This window comes from Alternaria triticimaculans, assembly GCF_023758025.1.
Source record: "Alternaria triticimaculans strain BMP 0046 chromosome Unknown scaffold_3, whole genome shotgun sequence".
NCBI lineage: Eukaryota > Fungi > Ascomycota > Dothideomycetes > Pleosporales > Pleosporaceae > Alternaria > Alternaria triticimaculans.
This window is the reverse complement of record NW_026055960.1, coordinates 1,354,752-1,380,460: the sequence shown is the minus strand read 5'-3', so window position 1 is coordinate 1,380,460 and position 25,709 is coordinate 1,354,752. Positions and strand designations below refer to the sequence as shown.

The 25,709-nt window shown below is 53.2% G+C and overlaps 9 protein-coding genes across 9 annotated transcripts; 4 read left to right on the top strand and 5 right to left on the bottom strand.

The window, feature by feature from the left end:
* Positions 1 to 76: 76 nt before the first annotated feature.
* Positions 77 to 1,958, bottom strand: J4E78_003148 (uncharacterized protein; the record flags this gene model as incomplete). Its single annotated transcript, XM_049363790.1, has 5 exons — positions 77 to 423; positions 481 to 577; positions 633 to 948; positions 999 to 1,801; positions 1,851 to 1,958. The coding sequence occupies 5 exons, from the start codon at positions 1,956 to 1,958 to the stop codon at positions 77 to 79; spliced, it is 1,671 nt and encodes a 556-aa protein (XP_049224455.1).
* Positions 1,959 to 4,513: 2,555 nt separating this feature from the next.
* J4E78_003147 (uncharacterized protein) lies at positions 4,514 to 7,203 on the bottom strand (the record flags this gene model as incomplete). Its single annotated transcript, XM_049363789.1, has 4 exons — positions 4,514 to 6,014; positions 6,062 to 6,160; positions 6,253 to 7,091; positions 7,141 to 7,203. The coding sequence occupies 4 exons, from the start codon at positions 7,201 to 7,203 to the stop codon at positions 4,514 to 4,516; spliced, it is 2,502 nt and encodes an 833-aa protein (XP_049224454.1).
* Positions 7,204 to 8,070: 867 nt separating this feature from the next.
* On the top strand, positions 8,071 to 9,141 carry J4E78_003146 (uncharacterized protein; the record flags this gene model as incomplete). The annotated part of the gene is made up of 1 exon (XM_049363788.1): positions 8,071 to 9,141. One exon carries the CDS (start codon positions 8,071 to 8,073, stop codon positions 9,139 to 9,141), a length of 1,071 nt encoding a protein of 356 aa, XP_049224453.1.
* Positions 9,142 to 9,819: 678 nt separating this feature from the next.
* Positions 9,820 to 10,395, bottom strand: J4E78_003145 (uncharacterized protein; the record flags this gene model as incomplete). The annotated part of the gene is made up of 1 exon (XM_049363787.1): positions 9,820 to 10,395. The coding sequence occupies one exon, from the start codon at positions 10,393 to 10,395 to the stop codon at positions 9,820 to 9,822; it is 576 nt and encodes a 191-aa protein (XP_049224452.1).
* A 2,327-nt stretch (positions 10,396 to 12,722) lies between these two features.
* Positions 12,723 to 13,748, top strand: J4E78_003144 (uncharacterized protein; the record flags this gene model as incomplete). Its single annotated transcript, XM_049363786.1, has 4 exons — positions 12,723 to 12,902; positions 12,955 to 12,966; positions 13,015 to 13,142; positions 13,367 to 13,748. The coding sequence occupies 4 exons, from the start codon at positions 12,723 to 12,725 to the stop codon at positions 13,746 to 13,748; spliced, it is 702 nt and encodes a 233-aa protein (XP_049224451.1).
* A 1,893-nt stretch (positions 13,749 to 15,641) lies between these two features.
* On the top strand, positions 15,642 to 16,802 carry J4E78_003143 (uncharacterized protein; the record flags this gene model as incomplete). Its single annotated transcript, XM_049363785.1, has 1 exon — positions 15,642 to 16,802. The coding sequence occupies one exon, from the start codon at positions 15,642 to 15,644 to the stop codon at positions 16,800 to 16,802; it is 1,161 nt and encodes a 386-aa protein (XP_049224450.1).
* A 944-nt stretch (positions 16,803 to 17,746) lies between these two features.
* On the top strand, positions 17,747 to 19,093 carry J4E78_003142 (uncharacterized protein; the record flags this gene model as incomplete). The annotated part of the gene is made up of 1 exon (XM_049363784.1): positions 17,747 to 19,093. One exon carries the CDS (start codon positions 17,747 to 17,749, stop codon positions 19,091 to 19,093), a length of 1,347 nt encoding a protein of 448 aa, XP_049224449.1.
* A 592-nt stretch (positions 19,094 to 19,685) lies between these two features.
* Positions 19,686 to 20,232, bottom strand: J4E78_003141 (uncharacterized protein; the record flags this gene model as incomplete). The annotated part of the gene is made up of 2 exons (XM_049363783.1): positions 19,686 to 19,972; positions 20,031 to 20,232. 2 exons carry the CDS (start codon positions 20,230 to 20,232, stop codon positions 19,686 to 19,688), a joined length of 489 nt encoding a protein of 162 aa, XP_049224448.1.
* A 1,733-nt stretch (positions 20,233 to 21,965) lies between these two features.
* On the bottom strand, positions 21,966 to 24,789 carry J4E78_003140 (uncharacterized protein; the record flags this gene model as incomplete). Its single annotated transcript, XM_049363782.1, has 8 exons — positions 21,966 to 22,065; positions 22,119 to 22,514; positions 22,564 to 22,701; positions 22,750 to 24,256; positions 24,306 to 24,439; positions 24,504 to 24,609; positions 24,666 to 24,704; positions 24,753 to 24,789. 8 exons carry the CDS (start codon positions 24,787 to 24,789, stop codon positions 21,966 to 21,968), a joined length of 2,457 nt encoding a protein of 818 aa, XP_049224447.1.
* Positions 24,790 to 25,709: the final 920 nt, after the last annotated feature.

The following is a 25,709-nucleotide window of genomic DNA, read 5'->3' as shown; positions in this document are numbered from 1 at the left end:
ATGCTACGCTATGGTACTTGCTACTAAGCAGTTCAAAAACCAAGGGCCAATGCTCAAATCATCAGAAGCGCGATGCTTACTCCGCTCCTCTCGCACCGCTTGCGTGCATGTCCGCGTCGGTAACGGGCACACTCTCCCTCCGCAATTGCTCTGGAGCTCTCGCTTCGTTGCCCTTCTTGATGCCTCTCCCTCCTGGCGTCAAGAACGTGTTGTCCAAGTTTGGTAGGTCCTCACCAGGAGTGGGAGACCAGTGCTTGCTCTTCCATGGGGTAACGTGGAGAATGTACATGGTGTCAATCTCCTCAAGAGTACGGCCGTGGGATTCGCAGAGGAAGAAGTAGACTACGACTGCACCAGTGAAACAGCAGGCGGCGAAGACATAACCGTATCTGTAGTCGATGGCGGACGTAATGTAAGGTGTGACTGAGAGTGGTATCAGTATAGTCGCGGAAAGACGTGGATGGAGTAGCATTGACTTACAGAAAGATATGAGGAAATTCCATGTCCAGTTGCTGGCCGTTGCGAGAGCCATTGCCTTTGCACGGTATCGGCTAGGGTAGATCTCACCGATCACAGCCTGGGGCACGACGTCAGTATATGTCTCACATGCACTTCATACAGCCAGAACTTACCCAGATGATTGGCCCCCATGTCATAGCATAACCAGCGATGAAGAGGCACGCAAATGTGATCATGGCATATCCGACGGGCTGGCTCGTAGTACCGTCGCCGTTATCCAAAGCGAAGTGTCCGAGCGACGCGAAGACGAGGAAGCACATGAACATCCACAAGCCTCCAGTGATCAGTGCGGGTCTTCTTCCAAATCTCTCAACGATGTAGAGACCAGGGAATGTCATGCCAAAGTTGACTCCTCCCAGGATCATAGAAGTGACGAACGGGTCTTCAATACCGACGGATTGGAAGATGGTAGTTCCATAGTAGAAGTAGCTACAAAGAAGTCAGTACAAGATGTGTGTCAATGTGCGGTGTAGACTTACTAGTTGGCACCCGTAAGCTGCTGAAGGGCTTGCAGACTGACTCCAAGGAGGACACGATACGCCATACGTGGTCCTGTAAAGATCTCGTACCAAGGGTGGTGACCTCCGCCCGCTTGCTCGGCCTCCAACTTCTCTTGGATCTCCCGGACTTCGCGCTGGACTTCCGGGTGTTCCTGGGGGACACCGTACGTGATGGCGATGGTGTGTATCGCCGAGTCAACCTTGCCCTTGCGGTATTCCCATCGTGGAGATTCCTGCATAAAGAGAATTCCGAATATCATGAGTGCTGACCAGATGAAACCAACGCCCATTGGAATCTTCCATGATGCTGAGCTACCATCGGACTTGGTACCGTAGTTGATACAATAAGCCGTAAAAATGCCGAGGGTGATGAAGAGCTGGTAACAGGACACGAGTGCACCTCGGACGTAGCGAGGTGCAGTTTCGGATTGGTACATGGGCGTAAGGACCGAAAGTGCGCCTACACCCAAGCCTGCGACCCAACGGCCAAGGGAGATCTGGTACCAAATGTTCGTTGTAGTAATCTGTACGATGACTCCGACGCAAAAGATGATGTTCCAGAAGACGATGGAGTATTTGCGACCGAATTTGTCGGCGATAGGGGCCGCGATTAGAGCACCCATTAGGGTACCGATAGACAGCAGTGCAACGATCAAGCCAGACTTCCAGTTGCTGAAAGCGCGCTCGCCTGTTTCAGGGTCCGTCTGATCCGCGAATTTGTTCAAGAAATCGGGCATCTCCAGGAACCCAGAGATTTGACCAGTGTCGTATCCGAAGATGAACTAGGGGCTGTTAGCTGAATACCTGCGCATTCGTTCATTTGATACGTACACCACCCATCGACACAATAATCGCCATGGCGATAATGCGCATTCGGAAGATCTCTTTGACACCGCCTTTCAACATCTGGGGCTTCTTCTCCGGATCTTGGTCCATCATCGTGGAGGAAGCAGGCGAGGCATGTGAATGCCCACGGAATCGATCGAGTATCGCCATAGCTGGTGGAAGAGAAGAGGAGTGCCGATCGAGTGTGGAGGAGAGTATCAAAAGACATCTGGGTCGTGGGGTCTCCAGGTCCCTATAAAGCGCCCACGATTGCTCCGCTTTTGGACACATGGAGACCCCAATGCCGTCATAACGGCATGATTAACCGCAAGTCTTCACCGTGTTCACCATGACTACTGCGCAGTCTAGCAAAATCCAAAGGCATCCCGTGGTCGTGCGCCGTGCGGTTGACGACGTCATGGTTTGCGTGATCCAGGGCGGCCACTAACTGCATCGCCATCGACGACCCTGGGCAATCAAATGCTTGAATGTATCAAGCTATCGGCAAGCGCTGCGGTCCTAGTGGCTGCGGGCACACTCCGGGAGCAATCTTAGAGCCTCCAAAGCTTGGCCTATGCTCTTTCCCCCGGACATCAACGTCGCAGAACGTCATCTTCACTTGGACATGTGGGGTAGCGCAAGAGCCGTTGTGTGTCAGTTGAGTTGTTCGTTGGCTATCGTCGTATCGGAGCCGAGAGATGCCGATATGTCAGCGGAGGCTCGGACTTTGCCATGTCGTGGGAATGATGGTAGGTGAGGATGATGACAATGCACCGCAAGAACTCCAGCCAGCGCTGGCTTGGCAACTGGCGCGACGATCATTCAATAATAAATACCTAAGCACACTAACTCGTCACCTTGACATTTTAAATCCTCACCACAGGATACAGGCAGGAGTACGTACAGCACGATACGCATCGGACGAACGTTTACGGAGCGGATCTTGTCGGTGTTGTTCTCCATTTTTTTCTTTTCTACGGCCCTTCGATACATGCGTATTGTGGGTCACGATCGCCACACCACGGGGCTCCCACTGCCGTGAAGAGCCTCCGGATTTGAAGAATTTGAAAGTACCCAAGTACCGGTACCTAAGCACCTACGTCATCTCGCTTGGTCACCCCTGAGCATGCTGCTCACGTTTCTAGAGTTCTAGCCTCTGCGGCCCAGCTACCGGATCTGGACCTCGATATCTGAAGTTCGAGAATTGCTTTCTACCGTAAGCTACTGCATTGATGACAATAGCTGCGAACTTCGTACGGGAGTGCGCATGGGCAGTGCATCAAGAGCGACGACCGATGATCGGAAGTTGTACAGTCTATAGAGAGCGCTGTTCCAACACTGTTAGCAGCGACTGGAGAATGTTGAAGACCTTCGGGTCAATGGTTTCGTGTAACACACACGCATACATGCAACGACAGCTCGAGCACTCGTCTTTCCATGAGTAACAAAAGCACATAAACTGTCCGTTTTAGTTGTTCCTTCTTCTTCCAGGTTGACGCTAAAGTATACATACACACTTCGCATCGACAGACAGAAACCTGCGCGCCAATCGTACCTGCCATTTCTACCGATTCCATTAGTAACATCAGCTGAGGTGTGCCCAGACTGTCGAGTATCGAAGTAACCTTACTCGTGCACGAACCCGTTGCAAACCAAAATCGTCTGCTGAGAAGAACACCTCGTCTACGCGATACACTGTTGAGAGCGGGTACACGATCCGTGCCTCTCCAGTTCCTGACGTGGCGTGAGCCTACCACTTCCTATCTGCCCACACAATAAACGAAAACAGTCCCGATACGGCAACTGTAATGAATAAGTGTGGATCGTAGGTAAGAGACACGGGTACGGCTTCCGATTAATTAGAATTCTACCCGGTTAGACATCTGTGGGTAGCGTACCCGAGACATGGTTTCTTCTCCAGCTCGATCTAGTTTGACTCAGTTATCCAGCTGCACGACTACCTTTCTCACCAACGCCATTTGCGACTACAGAAACATTTGCTGTTGTCAATCTTGCTATATACATACGTTTGAGGGCAAAGATCTATTCTCGCGGATATAAGAACCGGGTATAGCGCCGCCTACCGATCAAACCTGGGAAGCTATATATGATACCAGCCCGTGCATCCGTATTGGCACATGTTAGTCCTGGTCGTACAGATCTTGAGTGCGTACCACAATAGGCAATTTAGCAGTTCGGACCGACAGGCGTCGAAACTAGGCGTCAGACACGGCTACATTTGCCGGCGAGATACGCTTCATGTAGTGTACCAAGAAGTCTATCGGCGTTACTGTGACGCTACAATGGCTAGTTACAACGAGGAAGGGAAAGAGAACGACGGAGTTGATAAGTCTGTACGGGCTTGAAGTTTATCGTTGGATACCGTGGTATAGATGCAAAGATTGCAATTTTATTACAGCTATATGAGCACCGTCCGTTCCGACTTCAGACCAAGGAAAGACTACTGTTACCTAGTGGCCCCAACAAGGAGTCGAGAGATCCAGACATCGCGGTCGACGATCCTCAGCATCCGGGCGGAAAACATAGAAAGCACATGTGATACGAACGCCTTGATTTTCCTTTGAGACCTACCCGTACCCACCCAGAGAAAGATGCAAGTAAGTAGTATTGAGGCACCGTCGCAATGCTAAAGGTCATTTCGTGAAGCGTTAATTAGGGTTCGTCGTGTTGTTGAAGGTGCCCGACATGCCTCGATTGGGCATGGCAGGAGCGTTGTTAGCAATCCCTGATGACGGTACTCGCGTCATGGAGGGTAGCGCAAACGGTGGGGCCGGTGCAGGAGCTGGAGGCTTTCGAGGTAGATGTGAAGGTGTACCATACTTTGCGATGCTGCTTTGGGATGAACCCGGGTCACCAGACTGAGAAGCAGTTCGGTTCATGGATATGGCTGAGTTGTTTCCCTGCATACTTTGAGGCGACCCAAACGGCGGTGTGGAGACAGCGGAAGGGTTAGGTCTTGACATCTGTCCAGGCATAGAAGCCTGGGCAGACATTTGGTATCCACCATAGCCGTTCATCTGAGGCTGTCCCTGCATCATGTTTTGTTGCATTCCAAAGGGCATGTTACGTCCACCGGGCACAAAAGCTTGGGTTTGCGGGTTGAACTGACCCCGGTTATAACTTCCAGGAAGAGGGTGCTGGTTGCGGTTGGGCTTTCCGTTGTACGCATTTGAGGCGAACTGTCCATATGGGTAGCCAGGCATAGGTGCCTGGTGAGGTGCGGACATTGGCCGGTTGCCGGGACCATTTTGGGCACCATATGCGCCCTGACCCATATGGAATGATGGCTGCTGGTTTGGTTGAGACCAGCCTGAGTTCATAGGCATATGTTGAGGTTGCTGATAGGTATCTTGGTAAGACGCCATCTGTGGATTGGCCATCTTTGGGGTGACCTGGGAGGGCATACCAGCGTTCTGGAACGATGACATACCCCGCTGGAAGTCCGTTGATAGATCATACCCATTCGGCATCTGTCCATAATTGGGGTACGTCATCATCGACCCATTGGGAGCCTGGTACTGCTGACCAGCCCAGCCATACTGTGACTGCGCTTCCGGGGGCATCATGCCCGGATACGGGTTGCTGTATGTTGCCGGAGGCGATGCACCAGGGTTCATAGTCGCGTACGGCGCGTTCTGAGCAGGTGCTGGGTAGCCGTTGTAGTAGACCGCATTGTCTCCGGTATATGTAGCCACAGGGTACTGTTGCGGGTAGTAAACATTGAAGCGGGACCGAGCCTGGAAGTCGTCGTCGTCGTAGTTACGCTGCTTCTTGGGTTTCTTCTTCCCGGCAGCTGAACTTGATCGTGAGATGTCCTTCCCTTTTTCTTTGTCTTCTCCGGATCCGCTGGCTTCGGCCGTGCCGGGCTCTTCACTTTCTGCACTACCAAAGATGCGCTGACGAGCCTCACGATATCGCGCCTCTCGCTCCTCTCTGGACAGAGCGGCTTTGTCTTTGTTGCCTTCACCATCGTTGCTGCCCTCGCTGCCACCCATTTCAGAGGTCGTCTTCGAGGCATTCTGCGAGTTAGCTCCAGTGTTTGTACCTGATTTGCCATCGTCGCGACGCATGATCTTCCGAGCAGGGAGCTCTACGGGAGGTGTATTGGTGCCCTTGGCGGGATCTACCATCTGTGAAACGGGGGGAGGACTACTAGTAGTAAGCAACAGAGCACGCGAAGCTTGATGAATACATACATTCTACAGTAAGGGGTACGTGTGATCTTTACACCCGTCATGGTATTGTCAACTACATGACCGAGCAAGTAGTAGTCGGCAAGACGGTGAGCAAGCATCCTGTAAAATGTATTACAGTTCGGCAGACACAATTCGTTTTCACTGCGCGCCGTTAGTAGGGAATTCTAGCAGATCCGCCACGCATGACATACCGAGAGTCTTTGATGAAATCAATGAAGTCTTGTTCTATCTTCACAACGAACAGCCGATCACGTGGAGACCGTAGCGCCTCGAGCAACTTCTCGTCTGGAATGGCGGGCATGTTCGGAACACCATTCAGTGAAGGCATGCCGTTGACCAGAGGCTGTGGCATGGGCCCCGCGCCGTTTAGCGACTGGTTAGGGTCGTACAATGTTTGCGGACCATTGGGTAGCGTCGGAAACCGACCTGCGGGAACCCCTCGATGAGGTTGAGGATTCATGACAGCTATTTCATGTAATTGGTCCCGAAAGGCACGCGCAGCGCCATGATCAGACCCCTGCCTGGAGTCTGCAACGACCGAGTCCGGCGGAGACGTGACATCCTCTTCCTCGACTGCCCTGAGGCTAGCACTGTCATCCGGTCGTAACGACTCCTTCTCGTCCAGTGCAAATGTTGTCGCAGAAGCAACACTCTTTCCATCAATGCTGGGAGGTTTCCCAGATCCATCTGATGAAGATAGCTGAGTGCTGCTGTCCTCGGTGACAGACACCTTTACCACAGCCGCAGACTGGGGCCTGTCGGGGACATCTCCTTTTGCATCCGTGGAGCGTGTTTCTGAAAGCTCAGCAGGAACTGTCTGCTGCGCGGGCTGCGACATGGCATTTTCAGCGCTGCTGCTCGCATCGATATCCTCTCGCCTTTCCGCAAGTATTTTGGGCGCTGCTTCGCCATGCATGGGTGTGGCGCGCGCCTTCTGGGCGACTGCGGGTATTTTGGGTGTCGCGACAGGCGGTCTCGCTTTCGGAGCGGAATCCTTCGACATCTGAGGCTTTATGGCGGAAGCCGCAACCTAGCGCTGTTAGCACACCGCCCATGGAAATTGCTTGTTGAAATCCTACCTTGGCGAACGACAGAGGCCTTGGAGGCGCTTGTTCTGTGGAAACCGGTGTCGCAGATGCCATGGCTGAGAGGCGATGTTTGGTACGGTAGAAGACTAGATAGGTGGTAGGTTGCGACGTAGATGGCCTATGCGCAGTGCGCGGTAGGTGCCCAAACGCGGGGACGGCGAAACGGGCTTTCAGGTAGTCTCGTAGCAGTAAGGCTGCTGAATGAAGCGACAGACGCCTGCTGGTGTAGCCGAAAAAATCACCAAGCTCAGCGCCGTACGTGGGTCGTCGTGGACGAGAATGAAGGTGGTGTTAACCGAAGTGATGGACGTAAATTTTTTCAGGAAATAGGGTGCTCAAGGAAAGTCGCGATAACCGGAGCCAGAAAGCTGGACATGTTGGTGTGCCGACATTCGTGGGAAAAGTGTAGAGGTGTATGGGTTTGCTGGGAGCCAAGGTGAAGTAGCCTTGACGACAGGCCTGCAACGACGTAGTTTGGACGTCTAGCGTGTAAGAAGCTGCCAAGCACCCAGATGTAGGGCGCGAGACAAGGGACGACGGGTGAATTGGGTCGTCGACGGGGAGCAGTACAGGGCGGGCGGGGACCGGGCTGGTATGCGGGGTGCAGCGCAAGGCGAGTGAAGGATAGAGAAGCGATGATGGAAGCCGCCCGTGGGCGGGCTTAGTCATGCCGCTCCGCCCAATTCTCCGGCCAAGCTGAAGCTGCGCCTTACCGCATGCGACCAAGGCCCGTCGCGTTTCCTCGCCGAAAGTGACAGAAGAAGATTGAACTTGGCGAGGCTTGATTGCGTCTTTACCGGCTGCTGCTCTGACGCAAGAGTCGCGTCGTGCTCCTTTCCCTCCATTCCCACCAGCAATACCAAAGGACTTGGCCAACAAAAACACCCCTTGGATTCGACGTGTACCGCATCCAAGTCCGCCATGTTCCGCCGCCCGGGTGCAGGCCGCTCCAAGGCTTCCGCAGATACTCTCTGCCAGAAGTGCTTGAAGAGAGGACACTACAGCTACGAGTGCAAGGCGCCCGCGCAGGAACGCCCGTACAAGTCTCGACCTTCTAGGACACAGCAACTACTCAACCCCAAACTGCAGCCTAAACTCACCACCGAGGTACCCGAGGACCTGCTGCGCAAGAAGGGCGTCGCCGATGAGATTTTGAAGAAGAAGGAAGAGGATCGCAAGCGCGCGCGCTCACTCTCTACGTCGTCTGCCGACTCTGTCTCCACCATCTCGACCAACCGCTCCCGTTCCCGCTCGCGATCTCCCCCACGACACAAGCACAACGGACGAAGACATCACGGGGACCACGACAAAGCGCTGCGGAAGCGTAGCAGGCGCTCGGTCTCTATGGACTCGCGCTCCTCACGCGCATCCGACACTGCAGACAGGAACACACGGCGGCGCATGAGCTCCTTCAGTCCTGGTGAGCGAGGCCGCCGAAGAACCAGATCCAAGTCAAGATCCAGGTCAGCGCGCATGCAGATATCACATGAGAATGCCAGGGGAAGAGCGCCGCGAAGCATGAGTGATAACGAAAGGTCGCGGAGCAGGAGTGCAAGAAGAGACAGGCGGCGACCAGCTCGACGGTCAGTCTCAAGATCGCGGTCGGGGAGCGCGGATCCCATGGATACGTCAGACGAGCGCAACCCACCAAACGGAGCCCCAAGAGGCCAGCCAAGCGTCTCGCATTCAGTACATCGTGAGCCTTCCAGGCCACTCTCGCCATACCATAGCAGTCGCGATCGCAGCCCGAGTCCCTACTCCAAGCGCAAGCCTGTACGCCGATCGCGTAGCCCACACGAGGCAAGAAATGGAGGACGGGCCCGTGACAGTCCGCGTGGACCGGCAAGAAACCGTTTCGACGATCGGACAACCGTCGCGAACAGCAGAGTTGCGCCGCCGCCAGCGCAAGCACCCCCACCCCAACAAAGAGAGCGCAGCCTGAGCCCGTACAGCAAGCGTTTGGCCTTGACCAAAGCCATGCAGTCAGGGTAGACAGAACAGAGATTTTGTTATTTGGGCAAGTGGCCACAACTGTATACCCACGCCAACCTAGGGAAAAACTGAACAGCCTGGAGCCTACGTTGACTTAAGGTCACCTCCTTTGCAAGGTTTTGGGTCAATGTAGTCTGCAGACCTGTTCAGTTTTTCCCTTGTATGAGGTGTACCGGCACTTGAAAACTTGCATTGAAATTAGACGGTGGGCAAAGGACAGTCGTAGCATATTGGGTCATAATGGACAATCAAAGTCGGAGGCGCTATATTGGCTTCTGTGGGCTGGGGGTTTGGGACGGGACCAATTCCAAGCATTGTGGGAGGGCGTTTCTTAATAATTTAATTGCCAAACGAATAGAGTCAAATAAGCTTTTGCATTGTTCTTTTCGATTCTCCATACGCCTCTTCCTTCTTCCTGTTCAAATGACTTTTGTATGATTCCCGTTCCTTCTCCTCCCACCTGATCACCGTCCCAGTTCTGTGCAAACTTCGTCCCATGTCCTGACATGCCATCTGCCATGTCAACTCCCCACCTTCAACACTGTCAATATAAGAGCTGCTTATGGTCAATTAACAGACGAATACTAACAACATACCGAATTCTAACCGTAGCAGTCCTTCGTCGATGAAAGGCTACGGTTCGTATGAACGATGCCTCAATTGCGTTACCAAGGATTCTCAGTTGAATCCGAAGACCCACTGTCGTATCGAGATAGGATCGCGACCAGATGAGTCCTCTGTAATGTTCTCTTCCATGTAATTGACGACTGCGGAGGGCGACTGTCCATATACCCACTTGAAAGCATTTTCAATTATTCCAAGATCGTCATCCCCAAAACTATCGTAGATGAGGAATCTCTCTGCGAAATCGTTCCGAGTCTGTTGGTGTTGGATATATTGTCCAAACGTGATGTCGCAGCGTTCCCGAATTTTTCCAAAGTCTGCCATGGCCTTCAGGTAAAATCTCCCGAAAGCGAGCGCTTGGCGGCTCATCAAGTCAGCGCGCTGTATCTGTCCGAGGACATTGCTGTAGGCTGCTTCAATGATATTGTGCACCAGTTCCGAATCCGTTAAGCTTTCTAGACAGTTCAGGGTGATGCTGGCGCATATGTACAGCTTCATCGCGCAGTCCACGATGAAGGCCAAGAGGACTGTATCAGGCTTGTTGAATCTACCATGCTCGATTAGCCCCAGTGACCATAGGGTCTCTTCAGATGAAAACCATGGTGTACCGTAGGGTCCTGGTCGTGGCATGAAGGTGTTGATTGAGGGTGCTTTAGGGGCGCAACATAAGGGCAGCACCGTCGTATCATCTCGGGAAGATCTCCGGACTTGCTGATTAGAATCTCCGAATATCATGGCGTGATGACTCGCGCCTTCCTGGGCCGATTGCATGTGGAAGCTGGATTGATGTCGACCTGCGAAGATCTGACCTGGCTGAGGTTCTGTGTAGAAAGACATACGGAGTGATTCTTAAGGAAAGACAAAAGTACCCTTGCGACATCGGAAAGCCTTTATACATGCTATCCATTACTATCTGTTAACTTGCATGATTGATGTAATGTTTGACTAGTGATTTTTCTTGGGGTGCATGGAGAACTCGGGAACCTTGGTTGATGCGAGCAAGACACGCAATACTCTAAGAAGATACTGGAACATGATGGCCCTTTGTACAAATCAAGATGTGATATGAAGTATCTCCCGCGGAGTATACATAATGATGATGAGTTGTGTTGTTGGCCAAACCCGCCCAAGGTCATGACGCGAAGACGGACGGGAATTGCGAGCTAGGTAGGCCGCTAGCGCGCCAAGCAAATTATTTGTGCCATTCAATTTTCTCCGCGAAGCTCCTGTTCTTCTTTTCTTCACATATTGTCAACGGTCTCCAATAACCCTAAGGTCCTTCCTTTACGAATGGATTTGCCTTTTCCAGAGCAGACCCAGAAGAAATGCACAGCCGTTCTAATCCTGCAACTCGTCCACGTCGACTTCGGTCGGTATTGGAGTTGCGGGTTCGCTTTAGGCCAACATACTTCGGTGCGCACCACTCTCAGGGGCCTTGTGACCCTGGTGTCGACTTCGCCGTGATGAAGAGATGTAGATTTCATGGCGGAGATAATTCCCTGATGATTATTATGCGTGGCGCTGGGGGCTATATGCGTTGACCCGTCACCGGTATCTAGGTCCGCCCCCACTTACTGGTAACCATAAGCTGCATGGAGCTGGAAAAGGAATCAACCTTTCGTGGTGATTGGTTTGCTGCTGAAGTTCGTTGTCGTGCGGATCTAGACTGTTGGGGTCAATGGCTACGAGTAATGCTGGAACACCCAGCTGAAAGACTCCCCGCGCCTCCACCCTGTGTCACTCCACAAGAACCGAGATACGCAGCTTCGCATTGGCGGACAAGAGAGCGGCTGAGAAGCGGCTTCGGATTCAGCCTGAGTACGACGCCAGACCACTGGTTCCAATAACGGCATTTTCTTAACCTGTTGCTTTGATTCGGTCGTCCATGCCACACGCGGTATTCGTCGCAGCAGGGCACACTTGGCAGGTCGGCGCCGCATTTTCGCTGACTCTAACCCAGACCTATGTCTTTCTTCGGTCAGACGCCTCTGTCGGGGCCTGCAGATCACTCGTGTTTCCTATGCTGTGACTCCATTGGCGACCTGCGTCCCACCGCTGCTTGTATGGCTGACAAGAGGGTCGCCTAGCAATATTACGATGCAGTCAGATCGGTAAACCGGATTGCATCCCAACGAAGTGCGCCACGAACGACAATCGCGGACCTTCCACCTACACGCTCCTGGTGCCTTCTGTGAAGCACAATCACAGGCCTACACATCTCCACTCTAACGTCTGCGGCCCGCCCCTCTTTCTACGGCATCCTACAGCTGTCATTGCTTCGAAATACAGACTTCTCGCATTTCCTGCGTCTCACGTGTGCATGTTCAGGAACGTCATGAATGCATATCATGGCCTTCAATCTTCCAGGCGTGCTTGTTCTACTTAGCCTAATCACCCAGTCGTCATCACAGCAGGATGATCCCGTCAAAGGATTCTGTCGACGATGGGGCCACTCAACGGCGCAGGTCGACTCAAGGCTATACATCGATGGCGGCATGATAGGACAAGTCCCTTTCAGGTCAAACTACTCAAGTAAGTGAAGGCTGAAGTATTGATAGACTCTGTTTCAGCTGTCTAACTATCGACCCCTAGATGATTGGCTTTTGTTCAGTGATTTGAACACTTCGACCGTCGATGCGGGAATGCCAATGCAGTCCGCATACTCAAAGCCCGGTCATATACCTACCGTTTCAGGCGGCTATACTTGGGCAGATGAAACGAACAAATGCTTCTATCAATTCGGCGGGGAATTTGCCCCAGGCACTAGCCCCATGGATTTCAGCATGTGGACCTACGATGTTCTTCTCAACCAATGGAATACTACTGAAACAATTGGCGAAAAGAATCCGCAACGAGTATCGTATGGCGCAGGAACGCAAGTCGAAAGTCGTGGGCTGGGATTTTACTTTGGCGGCTGGCTCAGCAACAAAACAACACCTGGTTGGACTGGACCCCCAATGGCTACGACCGGTCTGATGCGATTCGACATGTCTACCGGCGACTTGCAGAATACGACCGGTCCAGATGATATTGGGAGAGCTGAAGGACAACTAGTATTTCTACCTGTCTCAGATAGCGGCGTGCTTGTTTATTTCGGTGGCATCGAAGACTCGTACCGCAACGGTAGCTTTGACGCAGTAGGTGCAGATGAAACCCCAGCTAAGTCTCCGTGCTAATTAGTCGTATCAGGCAAACATGAGTGTATGTCATCGAGAGAGCTGTTATGTTTGGCACAGCTAATCCATCTAGACCATACATGTCTACGACATGGCTTCATCGAAATGGTATACACAGACTGCTTCCGGCGATATACCTGACACACGGAGGCAATTCTGTGCTGATGTCACCTGGCCTGATGACCAGTCGTCTTTCAACATGTAAGAAAATCTTTCTGGTAGTACAGCTGTAGAACATCTGAAGCCGGCTCTGGAGATCGTCGATATACAAACAAAAGAAAGGTCATCGGAGCCCAAGATTTTCCAAGATTGCTCAGAATCTAAGAGGTCGCTGGGATATGCCACGCTGCCACTGTTGCAGTATCGTCTGTAGACTTAGTGTACAAAGTGTGCTATGTTGATCGAGTTATGCTGACGCGCAACAGATACCTATATGGTGGATACGGCTTCGAAAAAGCAGCAGCGTACGACGACGTCTACATCCTATCGCTTCCATCATTCACATGGATTAAGGTCTTCAGCAGTGATGATGTTCCCTCTCAAGTTGGTCACGGCGGTTGTAGCGCAAACGTCGTCAACCATGCGCAGATGTTAGTCATAGGTGGCTGGTTTCCCCTCTACGACAAATGCGATGCACCCGAGGGACAAGGACAACACAACATGGTTCTAGGATACAACGGTGGGGACTCGAAGCTTTGGGACAAGTTTAGCCCTCAGCTAGACGACTACGTAGTACCTTCACCTATTATTGCCGCAGTTGGAGGCGGGTACGTCTTTACGGTCCATATCAAAAGTTGTCACAGCTAATAAGAACAGGCCTACCGGAGGTGCTACAAAGACTTCGCCAGCAACCTGGGGCCATCCAGATCTCGCTACATACTATACACTCAAACCTACTTTCACGGCAAGATCGGCAACTCGCTCTCTTCCCTCAGCTACAGAGTCAGCATCTGGTGGAAGCTCAAAGAAGTCAAACGTAGCAGCCATCGCTGGCGGCACAGTTGGAGGCCTGGTGGCACTAATTGTCCTTCTGTGTCTTATACTCTTCTGCTTACACCGGCGAAAGAAGTCTTTGAAGAAGAAAGAGGCCGAGACTCCATCTAGTCTCCCACCTGCTGAACTTGCCACCACGGTTCCCCATGAAATGGCCGACACAGATGCTAGCAAGTATGTTTCCATGCATGACCAGGCAGGTTCTATCGCCCTTGCTCATTATCCTGGTCATGTTCAACAACACTCACACTCCGCTAGCCACGAATACAACTCGCCCTACTCGGCTCAAGGCCCTCCCTCGTACGGTCACGCTCCCCCATACATATCTCCTGTTGAAGGCGGGCACACAGGTCGGTCACCACATGGAGAGCAATTCTTTACCGACGACGTTCGCAACTCTCCGCCAGGTCCTTGGAGCACCCAGGTTCAATATCCTCATTCTGCACTGAGCCAAGACGGCCAACATTTGTATCCCACTCCAACCACAGCACGACAGTCTCCAAGTGATGCGCCTCAACAGCAGGTTCCAATCTACTACCCACGACCCAGCGATCCATCGACGCGTGCGCAATACTCTCCACCTTTGTTCCCCGACAACCAAGGAAGTCCGACAGGGACTCAATATAGTGGCGACGAACAACCCCGCAACATCAGCACTACGCACACTCCAGCGCATTTCTATGCTCAGTCACCAACACATGGATCTCCCGGGAGAGACAATAGGAGACCCATACAGGGAAGATTTGTGGAGGAAGGACACATGTGAGATGGACACATTTGTGAGCTATTTACGAGTGTGTAGAAGGAGCATATTCGAATCCCGGTACATAGCTATCATCTCTTAGCAGTGGATAATTTGATTTCTTCAACGAAGCTGTTACAACACCCTTCTGCCAGGCTACAGCTAGAACATACGGGATCCGGAGCCAACTTCTCCAGGGAGAAGTCTAATATCCGTTAACGTATCGTGCATACGCAACTAGATTTGGATACGGTAACATCTCGGGCCATGTTCTCCTTGGAAAGAGCGCTTCGACAGCCGCCATATCTTCGCTTGTCCAGTTCACCACAAGATCGTCCCATGCGCTCTCGTCGAGGGCCTTGTCGCACTGTGCTAAGTGGAAAAGGCCGAGTGCGGAGTCGAGCTTGGTTGTTCTCCATTCGATGGGCCAGATGTCTGGGATGTCGTCTTCGTGAGCTACCGGCATATCTTCGATAGAGAGTTGATCTATGCTGGCAGCCTGCTCCTGCGTTTTTGGGAGGCGATCGGTCATTCTCAGCGATATATGGCTACTAGTATAGATACAAACAACGCAATAGCGAAGAGATCAGGGAGACAGGAATATTGCCTGTAATGTATCCCTCAAAGTCATCCAAGCCATCACAACGGACGTGTTGTAAGGCTGTGAAACTGTCAGTCTTTGATCGAACTTGCATAAGCGTGACGACAGATTTGATTACTAGGAAAAGTCTGCGGAGAATCAAATGTGAAGCTGTACAATTCTGGGTCGAGTGAGTATTGAGGTCTGACATTCATGTGGGAGTTGGGGTTTCAATACTAGCGCGTTAACACGTGTGATCGCGCTTCAGTTCCGCCGACGTTCACCTGGGCACACGTCACCCACACGTTTGGTCGAGTGCGAGGACACATGTCCTCAGCGACACCACAGCCCTCGCCGACTCGCTCATGATAACGCGAAACCCACAATGTTCAACGTGCGCTCGATTGTGCTGCTGGTAGTGTCCTACGTCGTCATTCCGCGCCTGACGTTTCTCCCCCAGAATGTGCACTCGATCCTCATCGTCTTCGGGCCCTTCCTCATTCCCCGCGTCCTCGACTGGGTCAACCTCGCGCGCGCAACCGGACGAAGCGTACCGATACGGCCGACGCCCCCGAGAGTCCAGCAGGCGCTGAACTTGCTCTTCGCGAGCGCTGTCGCGTGCCTCATTCTTTCCTTGTCGCGCTTCGCACCGGACAACATATTCCTCAAGACACAGAGCCACATACGAACCGAGACGAGTGTCTTGTTTGCGCGGCTACGGCACCTCCGGCCGCTCACAGACGAGGACGATGCCTTGCGGACAAAGTTCACCTCAAGTGTGCGCAACAAACTGCTGTACCTGGCATATGGCCCGGACACGCTGTTGAACTGTGTCTGGTGCACCACCGCCAACGGAAACGACCAGCAAAACCACTTCCTATATTCGCTCCCCAAGATAGTCACGTCGCACATCTTTCAACTAGGGGTTCTTGGTCTCGCGACATCATCGCTTGTGGGAAGCGAAGGCTCGCGGTTCCGCACACACGCAACGATTGTGGGACTGCTCATGATGGTGGTGGAAGTGTGGTACATGGGCACGTACGATATCACGCTCAACAAGCGCGCACAGTATGTGCAAGACATCGATTCGGCCTACTGGCGTGTTCGGTTTCTACGCTACGTCACCTTCGCAGTGGTTGACATGGCTTTCGCATTTGTCCTCTGGGCTACAAGCACGAACCGCTGGCTCGCCAAGCCTGTTTCCATCGCCGAACGCATCGAAGCAACCACACGAACGTCCGAAGACACCTTCAACAAGATGCGCGCGCTTGCTCTGCTTACAAACTCGGTAAACCGCGATCCAGCGTTGCGAGGCGTGCGCGAAGAGTACTGGAGAACGGAGGGCAAGGTTACAGCGGAGGTCGTACAGGACGAACTTGTAACGGAACAAATCAATGCTGCAATCAGCAGAATGGACTTCAGCACGCTTGAAGGACGAGTTGGCGAGGTTGCAGATGGCATCATGAAGGGCATCGATAGTTTGAGGGCAAGCCAGACATTGGCGGCGAGTCAGGTCAGCGATCCGTCGTCATCTCCGGCATCGTGAAGTTCACTTTGCGACGGATAGAGGTGGTGGCGGGGCTTCGGTAGATAGCGCCATTGAAAAGACTGTAATCGGCATGGCCGTCGTAGAATATGATACCCTGTTGTTTTGAAAAGGTCACTTGAGCATTTTTTCCCTGCGGTGAAGTTCCCCATCGCTTGTACCGCTGATTACCGAGCTACTTCGCCCTCTCCCACGGGACTCCAACTTCATGCTTCTGAGGGTTCAGTCCGACATCGCAGATACTACGCATCGTCACTCGTGCTACCCCGACATTTGAACAGGCCCGATATTGCACCGCTATGTTATACAATCCCCCATCTCCATGTCCGGGGATCGGACGCGCGAACTGGTCGCGGATACTAGCGGTAGGTACAAGGATACCGCAGGCTCGGCACACACGCCCTACGCCCGCCATGCGCATCCTTAGTCCTCAGGTACGCTAACGTCACGACCCCGGTTTCGACGGCTTCTGGAAGTCGCGTCTCTCGGCGCCCTCTTCGACGGCAAATTGCTTGTGTGATGTCCAACCAACGAGAAAGACGTTTGATGTCATAGAAGGAAGAGGCAAACGGGCGCAATCAGTCTCGAGACTGGTTTCTCTGGGGAGAGGGTCTAAATCGGCTGCAAGTGGAACCCTTTATCTTTGCATTCTTGAAGGGAACACACTAGACCGCCGCCGTAATCCGCAGGCGGCTGGGCAGACATTACATCGATGGATCGTTCGGGTAGGTGGGTTTGCTCCCGCGCGTGTGATAGGGACGCGTGTGACTCTTGACCGAATTTTTTCAAGGCCTTTGTATAAGAGCACGTCAGGGTACCCATCTTCGCATTCCACATTGAACTACTTACTTCCCTACCATACAGAAGCAACCGTAGATTCTTTAACCACCCGTTGCTATCTCAATTGATAGCTTAACAACTACCCGATCTTACACACAGCAATCATGGCACCCAGCGCCGTCACACCCCCGAATCATATCGAGACTGTTACCGAACTCACCCAAGACGGCATCAAATCTGCGCTTCTCAAGAACGCCCCAGCACAAATCGACTCGGCATCGCTCACAAACTCCATCACTGCCACACCACCAAACGAGCCCGCAAGCAAAAGCCAAGATGTTGTCGACGCACCCCTCGCTGAACTCGATGCCTCAAAGGTTTCTTGCACATTCACCAGCGCCCCGCGCTCCGTTCCCGCTGTAGGCTCAGCAGAGATGGCCAGTCAGAAGGTCTGCACCGACCACATGGTGCAAGCTCAATGGACTGTCGAGTCCGGCTGGGCAGCACCTGAGCTCAAGCCCTACGGCCCGCTTTCTCTCGCACCCACAGCCTCATGCCTGCACTACGCCACCGAATGCTTCGAAGGCATGAAGCTGTACCGTGGATACGACGGCAAACTTCGTCTTTTCCGCCCAGACCTGAACTGCCGCCGCATGCTCATGTCCACGAACCGTATCGCTCTCCCCGCATTCGACCCTGAAGAACTTCTCAAGCTCATTGTCAAGCTTTGTGCCACCGATGGTGCCAAATGGCTCCCCAAGGACCGACCAGGACAGTTCCTCTACATTCGTCCCACCATGATTGCTTCCGACCCCGCTCTCGGTGTTGAGCGACCGAAAGAGGCTCTTCTGTTCGTCATCCTATGCTGCTTCGCACCCATGGGCGACATGAGCGGTGGTATCAAGTTGCTCGCCTCCCAAGACGACATGTGCCGCGCATGGCCCGGCGGTTTCGGCTACGCCAAAGTTGGTGCCAACTACGGTCCCTCGCTGGTTGCCCAAGGCGAAGCGAGAAAGCGGGGATACCACCAGATCCTCTGGCTCTTCGGCGACGACTGCACCATCACCGAGGCAGGCGCAAGCAACTTCTTCGTCGTGTGGAAGACTAAGGAAGGAAAGCTACAGCTTGTCACTGCCGACCTCAACGAGCGTATTGTCCTCGACGGTGTAACAAGGAGGTCTATTCTAGAACTCGCCCGCTCAAGACTCACTTCTTCCTCCCCTTCAGCCGATCTGGAGACTCTCGAAGTTGTTGAGCGCAAGTTCAACGTCTTTGAGATTGAGGAGGCGGCCAAGGAAGGCCGTCTTGTCGAGGCTTTCGCGGCTGGTACTGCGTGGTTCGTCGCTCCTATTAGCCAGATCCACTTCCGAGGAAAGGATATCGAGGTCCCTATGGTCAAGGGCGACTCTGGCGCGTACGCGAGCTACTTCAAGAACTCCCTCAAGGGCATCATGTGGGGTAGCGATGGTATGGAGGGACACGAGTGGGGCCGTGTCGTCGACGAGGAGTAGATGTGTTGACACAAGTGGTGTTGGAGTTGCATGTGCATGGAAAAATGGCGTTATGTTTCTTTCGGTGGTCAGCCATATCCTTTCGGTATTGGGCAAAAGCGAGGAGCGTAGGAACTGTTTAGTTGTACGTGCGTGTCATTTCCTTGCACTAAGGGTTGCTGAGAATATAGAGCCTAGATAATCAATCCATATTCAAATTCTACAAGATATTACCTACATCATGCCACTTTAAACTAGCAAAAAGCTGAACACCCTAGAGCGTACATTGACGTTAGGTTGCCTACTTTGCATGTCTTTATGGTGCTGTAGTTCGCAGAGGTTTTTAGATTCTTCCTCATATGAGATGCTCACTTCTCAAACCTGTTACTCGCATCACTCTCCTGTGCGTGCCATAAAGTATAGACCCATCTCTTAGCTACCGAGATATTGAAGCATCGATTAGCACAACAATGGGACGATCATCACTACACACACATCACTCACGCACACAGTTCAATACACCCAGCCAATCGCCAACACTTCGTATCCCCGATTAAAGATTATCCTATTCACAGCTACACGAACCACAAGTCCATCTCTCGAACATGCTACTCTACAACAGGCCAGCGAACATGGCAACAATGGCCGCACCGGCAGGTACACCGAAAGAGCTACCGGCACCCTCGAAGCTGCTGGCAGTCGCGCTGGGCGCAGACTCGGACTCGGATCCAGTGCCAGTAGCGCTGGTCATGGCGCTGGTAGCGCTAGCAGCAGCGTGGGATTGTGTGGCAGCGACGCTGGCAACGGAAGCCATGGAGGAGGAAGCAGCGGCGCGGAGGGGCTCGGCGGCACCGCAGTAGGAGGTTACGGTGTTCTGGACGGGAGGCTTCTCGAGGGAGTCTACGGTAATGGGTTAGATCATCTGTTGGCTCTTCTCTTGTCTAGTGTATGGACTTACCAGGGCAGTTGTTGTAGCAGACGAGAACGTCACGGTAGACGTCGCAGAGGCAGATGAAGTCGTTGCCGTTCTTGTTGCAGTCATCGATACGACCTTGGTAGCCCTGGACACAGGTGTCGACAATGTTCTGGGCGTCGCACTTGTCCTGCGCAGCAACGAAGCTGGCAGTGGCGGCAAAGGCAACAGCGGTGATGAAACGCATCTTGATATTCGACGATTGGATTCGGAAGGGTGAAGTAGGTATAGATATCGAGGAAGTCGGTTCAAATTAAAAGGATATTAAGCTGTAAAACCGTTGATGCCCAAAGCGAATGGTGGGTATCGTAGTCTGAGTAGTGAATATCACCGAGAAAGGTAGGAGGACGGATAGACTTCGAGGAGTGCGACACGAGAAGAAGAAGAGGAAGAGAAGAGACAGCTACGACAGGGAGTAAAAGAAGCCCATGATTTAAACTTTCCACTCGTCGGGAAACCCGCAATCCCTAATCCCCTCTTGTCAAACACCAAACAAAACCAATAACCTTAATCCCCTTTCCCCGGAACTACCAAGACTGAGAGTCAAGGCAAACAAAAAAGCATCAGTGCTTCCCCTTGCCGCGCATCTCCTCGAGACACGGGGCTAACGCCGTGTCGCTTAGTGTGTGCCAGGCTCGGAAGATAATAGCGGAAGAGAGATGATTTAGCGCGCCGGACGCTGTCTCCTCCCTCCTAAAACTAAAATTAGGGATTTCAATGCACCAAGAGCGTATTTTTTGCCTCTTGACTGCTGTATCCACTATTGTTTCCTTCGCCGCTCGAGGAGAGGTGGGTAGGACGCAGCTGAGCTGGCACATGCAAGCACAGCATTGCCCGGCAACCTGCGTGGGCGTGTGGTGGTGCAAGGAGTGAAGACGACGCCGGAGGAAAGCCACAACAGAGGCAGCTTGCATTTCGCTTGTCGAAGCTACCCGAGTCAGGATGTTAATTGGCCAGCGGGCATGATGAACGCCAGGGTGCTGGTCACCTCACGAACCAGCGACGGGGATCAAAGCCGTTGCAAAGGGGATGGGCGCCAAGAAGAGGCTATAATACGGCCGCCGGAACTGCGCCCCTTCCTCTATGGCTCGATGCTTGCAGCTAGCTAACGATCTATGGCGCATCTCCGGACTTTGCGAGATCTTAACATGGGCAACTATACATCGTGAACCCACATCTCATGACATGTTGCTATGCATTCCGTGCCCATAACTCGGCTTCTGCCGAAGACGCTGCGGTTCTTCGTTGTATGCTAGCGTCGATGGAATTGTAATCCAACAAACAGCCTCATCGTGGTGAGTGATCGGCAAGCACGGGCGTTCGCTCCCCAAATCTCGCTATCCATACGCTTGAGGCCCGTGGCTGGCACATGTAGATGAGTTCCCGATGAGTTTGGAAATTACATTGAAAGATCATGTGCCGTGCCGCGGTGGACTGATATATGTTCCTCCGGATTACCTCCACGAAAGGCCATCAGACTGCTCAGATTCATGTGAACGATCACGTCACCAAAAAAGTATGGACTGAAACCTAGCACACACCAATTCAACATACATCAGACATATCAAAACATCACGTAGACCCCTTTCATACATCATCATCTTCGATTGACGCAGCGCTCATATAAGAAAAGCGCTATCCTACTTCCAATCCTCTCAACCCCAAAACGCCACATGCGCACGTGCAAGCAATGCAAATATGTCCCACGCATACACTGGAGGTGAGCCAGATTAGAGACAAGTTCTGAAAACCACAAGTATCATATACCATCCCAAGGAGCGTGCTCTCGCCATATACTAATGATGCTCCTTTCCTTTCGCAGATTTTGTACAAGGACGACAACGCCATGTAGTAGTCTTCCACACTTCCTCGACCGCAACCGCAGTCAACGCGCACGGCTTCTCCTGGACAGCAATGTGTTTATTCTTGTCCGAAACCGACGGTTTCCTCAACAGCAATTGTAAGTTTCTGGTTGAGTGCTTCGAACGTTTTGTACGGTGGTAAATCGAGACGGTTGAAACTGAGCACTTTGTTAGTGATTGACGCGCGTATTGACTTGGATGGATATCATACCATGTATGTGATTTTGGCAATTGGTTGGGCTCACCAGCCTTCTCGATCGTGAATCTTCTCGGTCCATCACTACCTTGCAGATCCTTGAATCCGTTGACAGGGATACGTGATGTACCAGTAGCGAATTGTAGGAGACGGGACTTCTGCTCAGCGTCCCAACTGCGAATGCACTTCCAGAAGTTCTGGATGACCTCGTCGTTCTCGGTGTAGCCACGGTAGTCGGTGTGCTTCTTCCAGTCATCGACATCGATATCCGCAATACCACCGATGAGCAGTTCGAGCTCACGTTCGTCAAAGACGTTCACAAGATCCGCAGGGATGAGTTCGTGGAATCCGGTGATAAAAGCCTGGAATTGCTCTTCAACTCGTTTCTGAATGCGCCATTCGGTAATGAGCCTAAGCGGTTAGCACGACTCTGGAACAGAGCAAGATCAGGGTTACATACTCAACGTATTCGTGTTTGTTCTCGTTAGTCACCTCGATGTCATCACCTCCGGGCTTCAGCTCAATGCTGACGGTTTCACCGAAACGTTCGTCGTCGGTTGCAAAGGTCAGCTCTAGAGCGTCTGTGATATCATTGTTCCTACATTTTGTTAGCTCATGTCAACTTGAGACCAGATCTCGAACTTACAACATCCATTCCAAGTTGCGATGGAAGTCCGCATCGACACCCTCCATGTCCTGGAGTGCGACCTTCTTCCTCAAGATCATCTTGTAGAAAGCTCCAATGAAGAAGGCATCCAAGAAACGGCGGTGGAAAATGGCCAAACCAACAACACGACCAATGAACTTGAAGTAGTTCAAATGTTCGGGGTTAATGCCGGAATGAGGGTTGATCTGAAGAGTGTAGTTGTCGTGCGCAGAGTATTCGAACAAGCAGTAGAAGGGGTTGAACATCTCGTGGGAAAGTAGGAAGAAGAATTCTCGAGAAAGACCTCCGTAATCCAGACCATCTTCACCGTCGAACTTGATCATTAGTCGCTTCTTGAGATCGGCAGCACTCTGGCGCATAATCTCGTGGTACGAGTCTTCGAAAATATGCGTTCGGCGCACCTTGACGTGACATTGGCCACTGACAATGCGCAGTGCAGGTTGCGATCTGAAGTAGATGAGCTTGCGACGGAAGTCGCGCTTGTACTGAGGTACGTTCTGGTCCAACGAAGAAGGCAATCTCGGATCGTCCCACGTGGTGGTCTTCGTGTTGTGGTCCACAAAGTATACTCTGGCCGTGTTGGTGAGGCGCATTTCCCATCCAGATGGTAGTGGTCCAAGTTGAGAGACGGGCTGTTGTTGGATTGTGCTTCCGTTCGCGGCCTGACCACCGTACATCCTAATGTACTGTTGTCGGCGCGGATCCACCCATGTTGTCGTTCGCGTGTTGTGATCAACAAAGTATGGCCGGCCCTCGGGGGTATGCCGCTGCTCCCAACCAGACGGGAGCTCTCCTGTTCCAGCAGTAGTCGCTCCAGTCGCCATCATGCTTGCGGCGTTGGCTGAGCCAGCGGGCGGCGATGGCTGGCGCTCGGTGAGGGTAGGTGAGTTGGCTCCCGTTCGGTCTTCGGGCAACATGCGGTTCTGATGTCGCATGCGCTCCTGTTGAGTCTGCGCAGCTACATCTCGGCGCTGGTCTGCTTCGTTGAAGCCTGCGCCTGGCCTGATCCAGGTGGTCTGCCTGGTGTTGTGGTCGACGTAGTAGGTTCGCCCTAGGTGGTCCTCGCGGCGCTCCCAGCCATTCGGTAGTCTTCCTTGCGCATCCTCAAAGGCGCTGTATGCACCGCCGCTGTTTCGAGCGGGGTTTGCTCCATTTGGTGCGGGACCAGGTCCAGCGGGCGGGCCGGTTGGCGTACCTGCTGGAGGCGCTTGGCTGAGACGCTGGGCAGCGGGTTGGCCTGCGACTGATGGTCGTTGCTGGCCGGGATATACGTCAGGAGGGTGGAGGTTCGTCGTCGATTGTTGTGGAGTTGGCACAGCGCCAGCAGGAGCCCCGTTTACGGATGGGTGCGGGGATGCGGTCGGGCGGGTGGCGTTCTGGCCGCCTTGGCTGATGGGCGCGGTGAGGTTAGTAGAGAGGTTGAGGATAAGCTTGCCGTGTACGACCATGTTGTCGTTGGACTTTTTGAGATCGCGCGTAAGCATCTCTGAGGGTTTGTTAGCATATGGCGCAGGAGCGGCATGGATCAGGCCTACCATCCCCGCCCGCGTCGAGGTCTATCACCGACCCTATGCGGACATTGATGACGCCCAGGAAGCCCTGATCCTTCTTCTTGAACTTCTTCTGGTCAAAGATCTGAACCGCGAGGACGCTCTCTTCGTTCACTTTCCTGTGTCGTGTGTTAGCGTCATGCGAAAGCGTGGGAGGCGAGGGGCGGGCCCGGGGCAGCGTACATGTCGAAGCTCTCGTTCCAGTAGGGGTTCAGCGTCTTCTTGATGACGCTCGTGGTGCGCGTCTGCTCGCCATTGATCGTGGCCACGGCGAAGGGGTCCGGAAATCCTGCAGCACATGCATGAGCGACGTGACGCCATGGGCCTGGCTGGGGGCATACATACGGAACACATCGCGCTTGTAGAGCCCATCGGCGGCGATGACTGCAGTGTGTCAGTGTCGTCTCGGGGGTCACGGGAGGTCAGACGTACTGGTGATGCGCAGGTTGGGCTGGCCGGCGCCGTCCATGATGCGCGGATATGCAGCGCACGAGCAGGGCGCGCAGGTGCGGGAGGGCGGGAGCTGGAGGCGGCGGTCGAGGGGCGGCTCTCAGAGCTCGCGGTGGTATGGGGGGGCCTCTTCGCGGAGGGCCGTCGTGGTGGTGATGTATGGCGTCTCTGGGCTGCGGCGGAGCGACGAGGGTGCTGCAGTACAGGTACTGGAGGAGGCTGTGCGGTGCCAGGGCGGCCGTGCGCAGTCTACAAAGGCAAATGCGGCGGGCGTTCACGGTCCTGCCCGAAGAGCTCCCGGCCTGCGATGGCAGCTGCTTATACAATCCTTTGCAATCGCTGCCAGTCGCTATCCCGCCTCTGTCTCTGCTGTCCAGGCCCGGCGGCTAGGGCGTTGAGCGCTGCGGCGTGAACGATGCGATTGCGCGAGGATGCCTTGTGCTGCCTTGGCGCTTGCCCCGCCTGGTGGGAGACCGATGCGAACTGCTGACAACTGGAGCTGAACGACTCGCGATATATGCTTTCCTCTGAGAATCTGGTTCAGAGTGGCAGTAACAGGACTCCTGGCAGGTGTACTCCTTGTCTGGATGGCGAACGCGTGTCTGTCAGGATTGCGTTTGCCCTCGAGACGCATGGCATCGATGATGTCAAACCCGCCCGACCTCCCTGTCACCGCCCGCTAGCATATCCATGGACCGAAATAACAGCGTATCCCTCGACCACATCTTTGCTACCACATATGGTGCTGGAACCGTCTCCAGTCCCATCTACGTTTTCTTGGTCTTGCCCGTACATGTTTCGAGCTTCTGGGCGCTCGCTGCGACGCCTCAGCTGCACCCTATCACCCGACCTCGCCTCAAACACACTGTAAACCACCAGTCAAACACCAAGACTATCATTCGTCTAGACGCGAGCCACATGCAAGGCCACACATTCCTG